This window comes from Lethenteron reissneri, unplaced genomic scaffold (genome assembly GCF_015708825.2).
Source record: "Lethenteron reissneri isolate LAM-NWPU_2019-01 unplaced genomic scaffold, ASM1570882v1 scaffold_1630, whole genome shotgun sequence".
Classification (NCBI taxonomy): Eukaryota; Metazoa; Chordata; class Hyperoartia; order Petromyzontiformes; family Petromyzontidae; genus Lethenteron; species Lethenteron reissneri.
In genome coordinates this window covers 2,466,515-2,481,543 of record NW_026891367.1, presented here as the reverse complement: position 1 = coordinate 2,481,543, position 15,029 = coordinate 2,466,515, and the positions used below count along the sequence as shown (strand labels likewise).

Genomic DNA, 15,029 nt, shown 5'->3' with positions numbered 1-15,029 from the left:
CAGCTCACGCGAGATCTGACCCCCCAAAGAGAAGACCTTCATTTGTGAATAACTCGGCGTCAAACTCGCAACAGGAAACTTAAAAGGCGATTTGAAGCTTTCGTGGCTGCAGGAAATCCATCCTCTTTGGTTCCTTTGGTAAAGTCACGTGGGTAGAAATAAAATAAAACAAAAATAAAAAATTCGATTTAAAGCTTTCGTGACTGCAGGGATTCATCTTCTTGGTTCCTTCGGTAAAGTCACGTAGAAGGGAAGTAATAAAATAATAAAAATAAAACACAATATTGTATTGTGTTTTATTGTGTTTTATTTTTATTATTTTATTACTTCCCTTCTACGTGACTTTACCGAAAGAACCAAGAAAAATAAAAATGTTATTCACACCTACGGGACTTTACCGAAAGAACCAAAGAGTAATGAAACTTAAACTGAGATGGGTAGATATTTCTCCGATCGGACAGCCCTTCCCTTCCTAGAGGCGGCCTTGACCTCTTCTTGTTTTTCTCCGGAATCTTCCACTTCTGCTGCTGCTGCTTCGTGTTTCTTTCCCGGCTGCACTTGGGGGCTTCTGCTCACGGCCACCGCGGCCGAGTGCGAGGCCGGAGACCCCCGCCGTGCTCCCTCTCCGCCTGCCCCACCTCTCCCTGTTCCGCTCTCCCCGTGTCCCCAGGCTGCCCTGGCCCGTCGGGGCGATTGGGAAATCGTCAGGTCCAGCCGCCGCTCTATCGCGCGCAGGTAGCCTTGCAGCTGCAACGCATCCGCCGCCGCTATCGCCATCCGCCGGGGGGCGGCCTCCTCCGTCTCGGCCGCGTCGGGAGGAGGAGGAGGGGGAGGAGGATTGACCTTCGCAATCCTGTTGATGACAACAACAACAGCGCGTTTTTAAATGCTCACCGTTAGTCTTGGCAAAGTGTATGCAGGCCAGAGGTCGCAAACGGGTTTTGATTCCTTACCCGTACCCGTACCCGGCCAAACCAGGGTCGCAAATGGGTACCCGTACCCGTACCCAGCCGGGTATGGGTAGCCGTTCCCTACCCGTGGTCATAGGAACTCACAGCGTACCCGTACCCTACCCGAAATGAGTGACAAACGGCGACTCACCGGTGACTCACGGCCTACCCGTACCCGTACCCTACCCGAAATGAGTGACAAACGGTGACTCACCAGTGACTCACGGCCTACCCGTACCCGTACCCTACCCGAAATGAGTGACAAACGGCGACTCACCAGTGACTCACGGCCTACCCGTACCCGTACCCTACCCGAAATGAGTGACAAACGGTGACTCACCAGTGACTCACGGCCTACCCGTACCCGTACCCGGCCGCACCAGGGTCGCAAACTGGGTACCCGTACCCGTACCCGGCCGGGTACGGGTAGCCGGGTATCGGGTAGGGTACGGGTAGTATCGGGTACCCGGTTGCGACCTCTGATGCAGACGGTCTCCTGGGTTATGGAAGGGTTAGGTTCCCGAGAGCGAGCCGTAACCCAAAGTTCCCGCTGTGTCGGAAACTGAACAATTGTCCCCCAAAATCAAAGATGTCGGGTGTGGACCAAACAACTTCAAGGACAGTGCATATTATTATCATCAGAGTTGTTTATTTTTGTTTGCATTTTGACTACATGTGTTGTGGTTATTGCAAACATGATGCCTTGTATAAAGGTGTCAGTTTTTGTACCAGTTTAAAGGGTAAAAACCTACTACTATATTTTGCCACTGCTAAAGGAGACGTCTCATAGCGCTGTAAATACCGTTGCCGGCGCTTGGCTCGGCTGCCCGGCAGCACGTCCCTGAGAGCGCCCATCCCCAGGTGCCACATCTCGGCCAGATCGAGAGCCAGGCTGAGGCAGCCCACGGCGTACATGACGTGCAGGAAGACGGTCTTCTCCGTGGGCCTCGACACGAAGCAGTCGACGAAGTGGACGCAGGGGTAGCGGCGGGGGCACACAAAGCGGGGGATCACCTCCAAGCCGTACATCACGTACTGGCCCAGAAGGAAGCCCGCTTCGGCCACCGTGCGCAGGACGAGCTGCAGCGCGTAGGCCCACATGAGGCCGTCGGCCCTGATAGCGCGACGCCCGTCGTGCCGTCTGTAGTCGTTCTTCTTGACCTCGCCGCTGCCGGCGCCGGCCTCGTCGGCAAACTCCCCTCCTTGGTCGCCCCGCGAGCTTTCTGACCTGCGGATAACGACGCGGGAGTAAAAGTTAAAAATCTCCTTCTCGCAAGAACAAAGAGTAGAATGAAGGTTTTTTTTGGGGGACTTCGCCGTTATTATCACGGTTATCGTCGTCGTAGTAACTTTACTAGGCCTAGTAGTAGGTTTTTACCCTTTCAACTGGTACAAAAACTGACACCTTTATACAAGGCATCATGTTTGCAATAACCACAACACAAGCAGTCAAAATGCAAACAAAAATAAACAACTTTGATAATGATAATAATATGCACTGTCCTTGAAGTTGATTGGTCCACACCCGAGACGGCTTTCTTTAGAGCCTAGTCCCCATTGGTGTTGGACCAGATGACACCAAAAAGGCGCACAACTCAAAATTATACCTTGTATAAAATTGCGTCAGTTTTTGTACCAGTTGAAAGGGTAAAAACCTACTACTATATTTTGCCACTGGTAAAGGAGATGTCCCATAGTGTAACTTCACTAGACCTCTGTATCCTGTGTATGGCGAAGGCGAGGTAGAGAATGCTTGGCGTCGCCACGGTGATAATCTGAAAGATCCAGAAGCGCACGTAGGACAGGGGAGCAAAGGTGTCGTAGCACATGTTCGTGCAGCCCGGCTGTTGGGAGTTGCACATGAACGAGCTCTGCTCGTCGTGGTAGATTGACTCGCCCGCCACGATCGTCAGCATGATGCGCAAGATCAGGAACGTGGTGAGCCACAGCTTGCCCAGGTACGTCGAGTGCAGAGATATCTCCTCCAACAAACTCGTCAGGAAGTTCCAGCTCATTGTGACCACCGGCTCGCCAGAAGCGTGCCCACCTGAGAATTCAAGAAGAGAGACACGGATTTAGACGGCACATCGGCTGGCCGCGCGCCGCGTTGAGCTCTTCTGCTGCCTCGGGATACCCACAGATGTCCAGTAGGGGGCATGGGGTAATCTTAATTTGGAGCTTTCGTGACTGCAGGAATAACTCTTTGGTTCTTTCGGTAAAGTCACGTATAAAGATAAAATAATAAATTAAATACTAGCATATGACGTTTCCATTGCAACACAGGCAATCGTCATCAGGTGTAAATGAAATAGAAACACAAATCTAGTATACTTAGACATGTAATGTAATACAACAGAGAGTCGGATAACATAACAGTCAACACCCTACCTGGTTGATTACATTCTTCCTGAGAATGCTAAATTTGAGAGATAAAACACAGAAACAGAAACATAGACAGACATATAAGCAGACAGATATCACAGAGATACATAGAGAGAGACAACACAGAGACACACAGAGACACACACACAGAGACACACAACATAGACACACATACAGACATATAAGCAGAGACAGATATCACAGAGATACATAGAGAGAGACAACACAGAGACACACACAGAGAGAGACACACAACATAGACACACAGAGACACAGAAACACACACAGAGAGAGACACACAACATAGACACACAGACAGACATATAAGCAGATAGATATCACAGAGATACATAGAGAGAGACAACACAGAGACACACAGAGACACACACAGAGACACACACAACATAGACACACAGACAGACATATAAGCAGAGACAGATATCACAGAGATACATAGAGAGAGACAACACAGAGACACACAGAGACACACACAGAGAGACACACAACATAGACACACAGACAGACACATAAGTAGACAGACATCACAGAGATACACAGAGAGAGACAACACAGAGACACACAGAGACACACACAGAGAAAGACACACACAACATAGACACACAGACAGACATATAAGCAGATAGATATCACAGAGATACATAGAGAGAGACAACAACAGAGACACACAGAGACACACACACAGTGAGACACACAACATAGACACACAGACAGACATATAAGCAGAGACAGATATCACAGAGATACATAGAGAGAGACAACACAGAGACACACAGAGACACACACACAGAGAGACACACAACATAGACACACAGACACATAAGTAGACAGACATCACAGAGATACACAGAGAGAGACAACACAGAGACACACAGAGACACACACAGAGAGAGACACACACAACATAGACACACAGACAGACATATAAGCAGACAGACATCACAGAGATACACAGCGAGAGACAACACAGAGACACACAGAGACACACACAGAGAGACACACAACATAGACACACAGAGATACACAGAGAGAGACACACAGAGACACACAGAGAGAGACACACAACATAGACACACAGACAGACATATAAGCAGAGACAGATATCACAGAGATACATAGAGAACAAACATACACACACAGTGGAAGCCACGTCTCTGTGTCGAGGTTGGGGTAAGAGGGTTACAACAACACACTACACACAGTTTAACACGCAGCAGGCTTTCGCGACCAATTAAATTCATAAAATAGGTTTTTGGGTTTCGATCGCGTTATTTATAAATGTGTCGTAACCCTCCACCACACCCGACACGGCCAATCAGCAAAAAAGTGTCACGTTGACAAAAGACAAAATAGTTCACTACTTTAGCCCCACAACGGTGTGTTGTTGAAGAGTGAAACCACAACATTTACAATTGTTTTTATTTAAGACCGGGAGCCAGAGCAGAGCCTCACCATTCTGACAAACTGCCCGATGATGCTGGATGCAGTTACCAGCGGAATGTCACAGTATTCAACAAATGTAAATGTTGTGGTATAGTGTATAGTAGTGTAGTGTGTAGTATATATGTGTATAGTGTAGTGTATAGTAGTGTAGTGGATAGTAGTGTATATTACTATAGTGAATATAGCAGTGTATAGTGTAGTGTATAGTAGTGTAGTGTATAGTGTAGTGTATAGTGTAGTGTATAGTATAGTGTAGTATAGTAGTGTAGTGTATAGTAGTGTAAAGTGTATAGTCGTGTAGTATATAGTAGTGTATATTACTATAGTGAATATAGCAGTGTATAGCGTAGTGTATAGCAGTGGAGTGTATAGTGTAGTATATAGTAGTGTAGTGGATAGTAGTGTAGTGTGTAGTATATATAAGTGTATAGTGTAGTGTATAGTAGTGTACTGTATAGTATAGTGTAGTATATAGTAGTGTAGTGTGTAGTAGTGTAACGTGTATAGTGTAGTGTATAGTAGTGTATATTACGATAGTGAATATAGCAGTGTATAGTGTAGTGTATAGCAGTGGAGTGTATAGTAGTGTATTGTATAGTAGTGTACTGTATAGTGTATAGTAGTGTAGTAAATATAAGTGTTTAGAGTAGTGTATAGTAGTGTAGTGAATACCAGTGTAGTGTATAGTAGCGTACTGTATAGTACAGTGTAGTATATATGTGTATAGTGTAGTATATAGTAGTGTAGTGTATAGTAGTGTATTGTATAGCTTTGTAGTGTATAGTCTAGTGTATAGTAGTGTACTGTATAGTATAGTGTAGTAGATATAAGTGTATAGTGTAGTGTATAGTAGTGGAGTGTATAGTAGTGTAGTGTACATTACTATAGTGTATAGCAGTGTATAGTAGCGTATACCAGTGTAGTGTATAGTAGTGTAGTGTATAGTAGTGTAGTGTATAGTAGTGTAGAGTAGTGTATAGTAATGTATAGTGTAGTGTATATTACTGTAGTGTATAGCAGTGTATAGTGTAGTATATGTGTGTATAGTGTAGTATATAGAAGTGTATTGTATAGTGGAGTGTCCAGTAGTATAGCATATAGTTGTGTATAGTGTAGTACGTAGTGTAGTACTGCACATCCTGTACACCAGGCGAGGTAGTTAACATTTGCCAGCCACCGTGATGATGGTGGTGTAACCCACGACCTCCTGTATACCAGGCGAGGTAGTTAACATTTCCCAGCCACCGTGATGATGATGGCGGTGTAACCCACGACCTCCTGTATACCAGGCGAGGTAGTGAACATTTCCCAGCCACCGTGATGATGGTGGTGTAACCCACGACCTCCTGTACACCAGGCGAGGTAGTTAACATTTCCCAGCCACCGTGATGATGATGGTGGTGTAACCCACGACCTCCTGTATACCAGGCGAGGTAGTGAACATTTCCCAGCCACCGTGATGATTATGGTGTAACCCACGACCTCCTGTATACCAGGCGAGGTAGTTAACATTTCCCAGCCACCGTGATGATGATGGTGTAACCCACGACTTCCTGTATACCAGGCGAGGTAGTTAACATTTCCCAGCCACCGTGATGATGGTGGTGTAACCCACGACCTCCTGTATACCAGGCGAGGTAGTTAACATTTCCCAGCCGCCGTGATGATGATTATGGTGTAACCCACGACTTCCTGTATACCAGGCGAGGTAGTTTACATTTCCCAGTCACCGTGATGATGATTACAATGTAACCCACGACCTCCTGTATACCAGGCGAGGTAGTGAACATTTCCTAGCCACCGTGATTATGATGATGGTACCCATGACCTCCTGTATACCAGGCGAGGTAGTTTACATTTCCCAGTCACCGTGATGATGATTACAATGTAACCCACGACCTCCTGTATACCAGGCGAGGTAGTGAACATTTCCTAGCCACCGTGATTATGATTGTGTAACCCACGACCTCCTGTATACCGGGCGAGGTAGTTAACATTTCCCAGCCACCGTGATTATGGTGGTGTAACCCACGACCTCCTGTACACCAGGTGAGGTAGTTAACATCTCAATTACCGAGGCGTCAACACCAACGAAGGCCCATGCGACCACCAAACCTCAGGGTCGTTGAAATGGCAGCAGCAGAACTCATCCGCAAGTTGTGGAACCCTGCAGAGACCCACACAGCGAGTTGGCACAGCAGGGGGCCACAAGGTGGTGGTAGCATCAGCCACTCGTCTCAGTCAGTCGACACGTGACACCTGCTGGGTCTGCCCCGTCACCTCCTCCTGCCACGTGGTAGCCTCAAGGTGCACGTGGCCTGGCAAAAGCGTCGTGGTGACGTCACCGCCACTTAGTGGCGAATGGCGGTTGTTGTTGTTGTGTGTGTGAGTGTTAAACTGCGTGTGTGTGTATACGTGTTGCGCCATAGCAAGGCTCTGCAGGTAACCTTAGATGCCCCCAAGCTCACGGGCCCACAGGGGGCAGCAGAGTTCCTATGACCACTGTTTCATTGCTTTTATGGCTTTATTTTGGTGGTTTTTGCAGCTCCCTTTGATGCTGTTAATCCTGCATAATGCACATGCATATGTAGTACTAATCACACACCTGCATTTCCCATAAATATGCTAAATTCCTCTTGATATGCAAATTCCTTTGTCAAGGCGCCCAGCTTATATATATGCTCCAAGCACGTGTGCTGTTTCATTCAGACGCTGTCGCCTCGACGGACCTGGTTTTCACCTGAGGACGGCTGCTTGCATTGTGGCCGAAACGTCGTGAGAATAATTTTATTATGTTTTATTTTTATTTTATTACTTCCCTTCTACGTGACTTTACCGAAAGAACCAAGAAGATGAATCCCTGCAGTCACGAAAGCTTTAAATCAAGATTTTTGAAAGGTTTTTTGGTTTGGCCATGTTTGTTTGTTGTAGTACACAGTTAGACTGATGGCCTTTATCTAAGTTGTCTTGTGGTTGTTATTGTTGTTTGACTTGCATCCCACTGGGATTTTTGCACACAGCGTTGGTGTGTAACGGTGTTTTTTTCTGCAATTTTTTTGCTGTCTTTTCTTGGATTTTCTGTTTGCACTTAGTCACATAGTCACTTTAAGATGTTTTCTTGTTCATGTTTTTGTTTTTTTTGTTTGTTGCGGTTGCACCCGATTCAAGAGCCGAATGGCTCACAGGGCTATGCCTAATACATGAAAACTTGAAACTTGAGGCGTGTGGGGGTTGACCGAAGGTGACCCCCCCCCCCCCCCTCTTACACTGGTCAACGTGTATCCACACTCGGACATTCAAGTTCAAGTTCATTGATGAGGTACAGCCCTGTGAGCCATTCGGCTCTTGAATCGGGTGCAACCGCAATAAAACAAAAAACAAAAACATGAACAAAAAAACATCTTAAAGTGAATATGTGACTAAGTGCAAACAGAAAATCCGAGAAAAGACAGTAAAATATTGCAGAAAAAAACACCGTTACACCAACGCTGTGTGCAAAAATCCCAGTGGGATGCAAGTCAAACAACAACCACAAAAACCACAAGACAACTTAGATTAAGGCGATCAGTCTAACTCTGTACTACAACAAACAAACATGGCCAAACCGAAAAACTTTTCGAAAATCACCAAAATAAAGCCATGAAAGCAATGAAACAGTGATCATAGGAACTGTGACCGAATTTTCACAATAAACGCGTAAACAACATGTATTACCAAACCCTGCAGCCATAGCTGGCTGCATGAGTCACTCCACAACAGCAGGAGCATCAGTCGGAGTATCAACATTTTTCAATGCACCTTTAAGATCAGCGCACTAAATCAAAACACAGATCATACTTCATGTGAGCTGACGTGCGTAGCGATCGCTGTCGTGGTAGAGTTGACCATATTTTTCTGGGATAATCCCTTTTGACTCCACACCAAGCTGTCTTTTTGTGCCATGTATAATGTGCTACATTCGTGAACTAACGCAATGAAAAATTAACCCGTAAAAACAAAGTTTTTCCCTATAAATCCTTTATATGCGTGGCGGCTAGAGTCATCTCGTCCTCTGGCTTGAGATGGCTGCCATCTATGGGTCAGATGATTGCCTGCCACCATTAAGCAATTGGTAATTAAATATATTTTATTTTTTCCTAAACAGTGTAAAATTTAGGAAAAAAAATTTTTCACGAAAATTTATTATCACGCACAACGAGTCTGTGTGCAAAATGTCAGCTCGATTGGATCACGGGAAGTGGGTTAAAAAACGACCGAAAGATTTGCACGGTCGTAAGCGCGCAAGCAAGCAAGTGAACTTAATATAAAGGATTTAAAAATCAGGTTGATTCACGAGAATATCATGTTCTTTTCTGCCATAACAGAGAAAGAATGTATATATAACGTGACATTTTGGCAGACTGGCCCAACTTTATTTATGCCCATAGGATAATGAAAGATAATGCATAAGAATAGGGTAAAACCTATTCTTATATTTTCACACACACACAGACCCACAGACTCACACAGAGACCCACAGACTCACACAGAGACCCACAGACTCACACAGTGACCCACAGACTCACACAGAGACCCATAGACTCACAGAGACCCACACACTCACACAGAGACCCACAGACTCAGAGAGACCCACAGACTCACACAGAGACCCACAGACTCACACAGAGACCCACAGACTCACACACAGAGACCTACACACTCACACAGAGACCCACAGACTCACACAGAGACCCACAGACTCACAGAGACCCACACTCACACAGACCCACAGACTCACACAGAGACTCATAGACTCACACAGAGACCCACAAACTCACAGAGACCCACACTCACACAGAGACCCACAGACTCACACAGAGACCCACAGACTCACACAGAGACTCACAGACTCACACAGTGACCCACAGACTCACACAGAGACCCATAGACTCACAGAGACCCACACACTCACACAGAGACCCACAGACTCAGAGAGACCCACAGACTCACACAGAGACCCACAGACTCACACAGAGACCCACAGACTCACACACAGAGACCTACACACTCACACAGAGACCCACAGACTCACACAGAGACCCACAGACTCACAGAGACCCACACTCACACAGACCCACAGACTCACACAGAGACTCATAGACTCACACAGAGACCCACAAACTCACAGAGACCCACACTCACACAGAGACCTCATAGACTCACAGAGACCCACACTCACACAGACCCACAGACTTACACAGAGACCCACAGACTCACACAGAGACCCACAGACTCACACAGAGACCCACAGACTCACACAGAGACCCACAGACTCACACACAGACACCCACACACACACAGACCCACAGACTCTCACAGAGACCCACAGACTCACACAGAGACCCACAGACTCACAGAGACCCACACTCACACAGAGACCTCACAGACTCACACAGAGACCCACAGACTCACACAGAGACCCACACTCACACAGAGACCCACACTCACACAGAGACCCACAGACTCACACAGAGACCCACAGACTCACACACAGAGACCTACACAATCACACAGAGACCCACAGACTCACACAGAGACCCACAGACTCACACAGAGACCCACAGACTCACACACAGAGACCTACACACTCACACAGAGACCCACAGACTCACACAGAGACCCACAGACTCACAGAGACCCACACTCACACAGACCCACAGACTCACACAGAGACCTCACAGACTCACAGAGACCCACACTCACACAGACCCAGACTCACACAGAGACCCACAGACTCACACAGAGACCCACAGACTCACACAGAGACCCACAGACTCACACAGAGACCCACAGACTCACACACATAGACCCACACACACACAGAGACCCACAGACTCACACAGAGACCCACACACTCACAGACCCCCACAGACTCACACAGAGACCCACAGACTCACACAGAGACCTCATAGACTCACAGAGACCCACACTCACACAGACCCACAGACTTACACAGAGACCCACAGACTCACACAGAGACCCACAGACTCACACAGAGACCCACAGACTCACACAGTGACCCACAGACTCACACAGAGACCCACAGACTCACAGAGACCCACACACTCACACAGAGACCCACAGACTCAGAGAGACCCACAGACTCACACACAGACCCACAGACTCACACAGAGACCCACAGACTCACACACAGAGACCCATACTCACACAGAGACCCACAGACTCACACACAGAGACCCACAGACTCACACAGAGACGCACAGACTCACACAGAGACCCACACACACACAGACACCCACACACACACAGAGACCCACAGACTCACAGAGACCCACAGACTCACACAGGGACCCACAGACTCACACAGAGACCCACATACACACATAGACCCACAGACTCACACACAGAGACCCACACACTCACACAGAGACACCCACAGACTCACACAGAGACCCACAGACTCACAGAGACCCACAGACTCACACAGAGACACACACAGACTCACAGAGACCCACAGACTCACAGAGACCCACAGACTCACACAGAGACCCACAGACTCACACAGAGACCCACACACTCACACAGAGACCCACAAACTCACAGAGACCCACAGACTCACACAAAGACCCACACTCACATAGAGACCCACACCACACAGAGACCCACACACACACAGAGACCCACACTCACACAGAGACCCACAGACTCACACAGAGACCCACACTCACACAGAGACCCACACACTCACACCGAGACCCACAGACTCACAGAGACCCGCAGACTCACACACAGAGACCCACAGACTCACACAGAGACCCACACTCACACAGAGACCCACACACTCACACAGAGACCCACAGACTCACAGAGACCCGTAGACTCACACACAGAGACCCACAGACTCACACAGAGACCCACACTCACACAGAGACCCACACACTCACACAGAGACCCACAGACTCACAGAGACCCGTAGACTCACACACAGAGACCCACAGACTCACACAGAGACCCACACTCACACAGAGACCCACAGACTCACACAGAGACCCACACTTACACAGAGACCTCATAGACTCACAGAGACCCACAGACTCACACAGAGACCCACACACACAGAGACCCACAGACTCACACACAGAGACCCACACACTCACACACAGACCCACAGACTCACAGAGACCCACAGACTCACACAGAGACCCACACACACAGAGACCCACAGACTCACACACAGAGACCCACACACTCACACAGAGACCCACAGACTCACAGAGACCCACACACACAGAGACCCACACACACACAGACCCACAGACTCACACACAGACACCCACAGACTCACACACAGAGACCCACACACTCACACAGAGACCCACAGACTCACAGAGTCCCAGGTCACGTGACTGACCCCTTCGCCCCGCCACCTTTCATCTTCCCTCCCCCAAGCCCCGCCCCCTGGCCACGCCTCCTGCGTCACGTGTCCACGGGGCCCCTGACATCCGGGCCCCTGACATCCGGGGCCCCTGACATCCGGGGCCCCTGACATCCGGGGCCCCTGACATCCGGGGCCCCTGACATCCGGGGCCCGGCCTCCTCCTGAACTCGCCTGAGCCGACACGTGCGCAGCCTGGGCCCTTCTTCTCCGTCGACTGCCTGCAGAGGGGTCAAAGGGTAAAGGTGTCTGTGTGCCGAGGGGTGAGGTCAAAGGTCGGGTGAAGGTCAGCTCGTTGTTTTGACCTTTGCCTTGCCTTGCCTACTGGCCATGTGCTAATCCTAAGGGACGCTGCTCAACAACGACAGGATTCTGTGAGGTTTGCGTTGCGTTTGTTCTCGTGTAGAGCAGCGGTCGGGAACCTGTGGCTCGCGAGCCACACACACACATGGCTCTTCCGGTGACGGCATGTGGCTCCCAGACAATTTTGAGTTGAAAAAAAAATAATAAAAAAATAAAAAATAAAATCAGTTTGGAACTGATTTTAAAATACTTGCGATATTGCTTAATAATAGTGTGTCATTTTAAAGTGAACAGAAATTAGTTTTGAAGATAAAATTTCACGGGTCACGGGTTCCGTGACCAGAAGTCGCATTAAAAGTAAAAAAAAAATATTTAATGTATTACACGTTAAAAATACTATATGGCTCTCAATGAAATATATTAAGAAATATTTGACTTTTATGGCTCTCCCAGTGGTGTAGAGGGTGAACGCCACAAGTAAGCAGGGCTCGCCTTGTTCAAACCCCTCTTAGTCTGTCCCCAACTCTCACGGGAAGAGAATCTGTGCTAGAAACCATGACATTGTAACGTGTAATGCGGCATTTCTTCCTAAATTTCAAGCCGCGTTAATTACACTGCTCAACAATAACAATAACAAATTTTATTTTTTCTGGCCTGGAGTTTTGCAGCTGTTCTAGGCTAATTTCAGGGTGCTGATGATTCCAAATCTGATCTCAGATTTGCTGTAGCACGTCTAATTGTTATGCTATCGGCATACCCCATTTTCATTGATTTTACCCGAAATTAACTCTGTCACTTATGATTGCAAGTTGTTGCGAGTCAGTGACTGCTTTAGTGTTAAAATACGCTGCTGTATTTTTAGGATATTGTGTTTATAATATCATTGTAGATATCCACATTCATTTAATATTTTTCCTCCGCAAGTTTTTATTGAAAATGCAATATTTGATATCTCAAAAACCTGATGTGATAGACAAAAACTGATGCCAGATTTGGAATCAGCACCCCAAAATGACCTTAACACCGTTGTAATACCTCATGCCACAAAAAGTGTGTTGACCAGTGTTATGTATGCAATGTAAGTGTGCTGATGTCAACGTAGCCTTTGACCAGATCACTCACAAAGCACGCAGCCTTTTCCGATTTTATAAGCTAAGCAGGGTTCTTTGGATGGGTTGACCTCCACCACCACCACCACGTGCAGTAGAAAGGTGCTGTGGGCGTTATAGACAGCAGCTGGCAGTGCAGAAACCCCCATTGGTGTACTGCACTCCCCACCACCACCTCCACCACAACCCCCACTGACCAGCGTGGTGAAGTATATGTAGTACTAATCACATTCCTGCATTTCCCATAAATATGCTAGATTCCTCTTGATATGCAAATTCCTTTGTCAAGGCGCCCAGCTTATATATATGCTCCAAGCTCGTGTGCTGTTTCATTCAGACTCTGTCGCCTCGACGGACCTGGTTCTTCACCTGAGGACGGCTGCTTGCGTTGTGGCCGAAACGTCGTGAGAATAATTTTATTATGTTTTATTTTTATTATTTTATTATTTCCCTTCTACGTGACTTTACCGAAAGAACCAAGAAGATGGTGAAGTATAATCAAATATCGCTCTCGACCCGACCCACAAGACGTGTGCGGAGGTCATCATCCAGCAGTGGAATTATTCAAGCGGACTGTACATGTGTGATGCGAGAGTGCCTGTACATGTACATGCGTGTGCGTACACATGTATCGGCAGTGTGACAAGATGCGATCACCTCTTTTCGCGACGCTGAGTCACATTCCCCTGGGGGTCATTAAATAGGGCAATCAGTCACGGACGCCAGTGCAGATAATCAGATTGTGCCATTGTCTATGATCATGACGCTCAGAGGAGGAACGCTATCGAGATGTAATTGTATAACAACAGCTCTTTAGTAGTAAGTTTTTACCCTTTCAACTGGTACAAAAACTGACACCTTTATACAAGGCATCATGTTTGCAATAACCACAACACAAGCAGTCAAAATGCAAACAAAAAGAAACAACTCTGATGATGATAATGATATGCACTGTCCTTGAAGTTGATTGGTCCACACCCCAGATAGCTTTTCTTAGAGCCCAATTGGTGTTGGTTTCCTTTAAATAATCTTTGCTTTGCAGGTGTGCGTGGACGTGGGAAACAACGCGGAGAACGAGATGGACGTCAGCTGCCACCACAACGAGACGATCGCATTCTTCTACCGCAACAGCAACAAGCCGCTCTACGACGAGTGGTCCTTCACCAGCACGCTGGTCATGGTGCTCGGCCTGACCTTGTGCCTCGGCATCATTCTGGCCAACGCCCTCGTCATGTTCGCCGTGTACATCAACAAGACACTCCACCACCCTGTCTACTTCCTCTGGCCAACCTGGCCGCGGCGGATTTCTTTGCGGGAGCGGCGTACGTCTACCTGGTTGTCAACACGGGGCCCAACACTCGCAAGCTGCTGCAGACCTGGTTTCTGCGC

At 47.6% G+C, this 15,029-nt stretch overlaps 1 protein-coding gene across 1 annotated transcript; it reads right to left on the bottom strand.

Moving 5' to 3' along the window:
- Window positions 1-423: 423 nt before the first annotated feature.
- On the bottom strand, window positions 424-2,965 carry LOC133362865 (gap junction gamma-1 protein-like). Its single transcript, XM_061581808.1, has 3 exons — window positions 2,664-2,965; window positions 1,753-2,178; window positions 424-853 (listed from the first exon to the last, which is right to left on the bottom strand). Exons 1-3 carry the CDS (start codon window positions 2,963-2,965, stop codon window positions 424-426), a joined length of 1,158 nt encoding a protein of 385 aa, XP_061437792.1.
- Window positions 2,966-15,029: the final 12,064 nt, after the last annotated feature.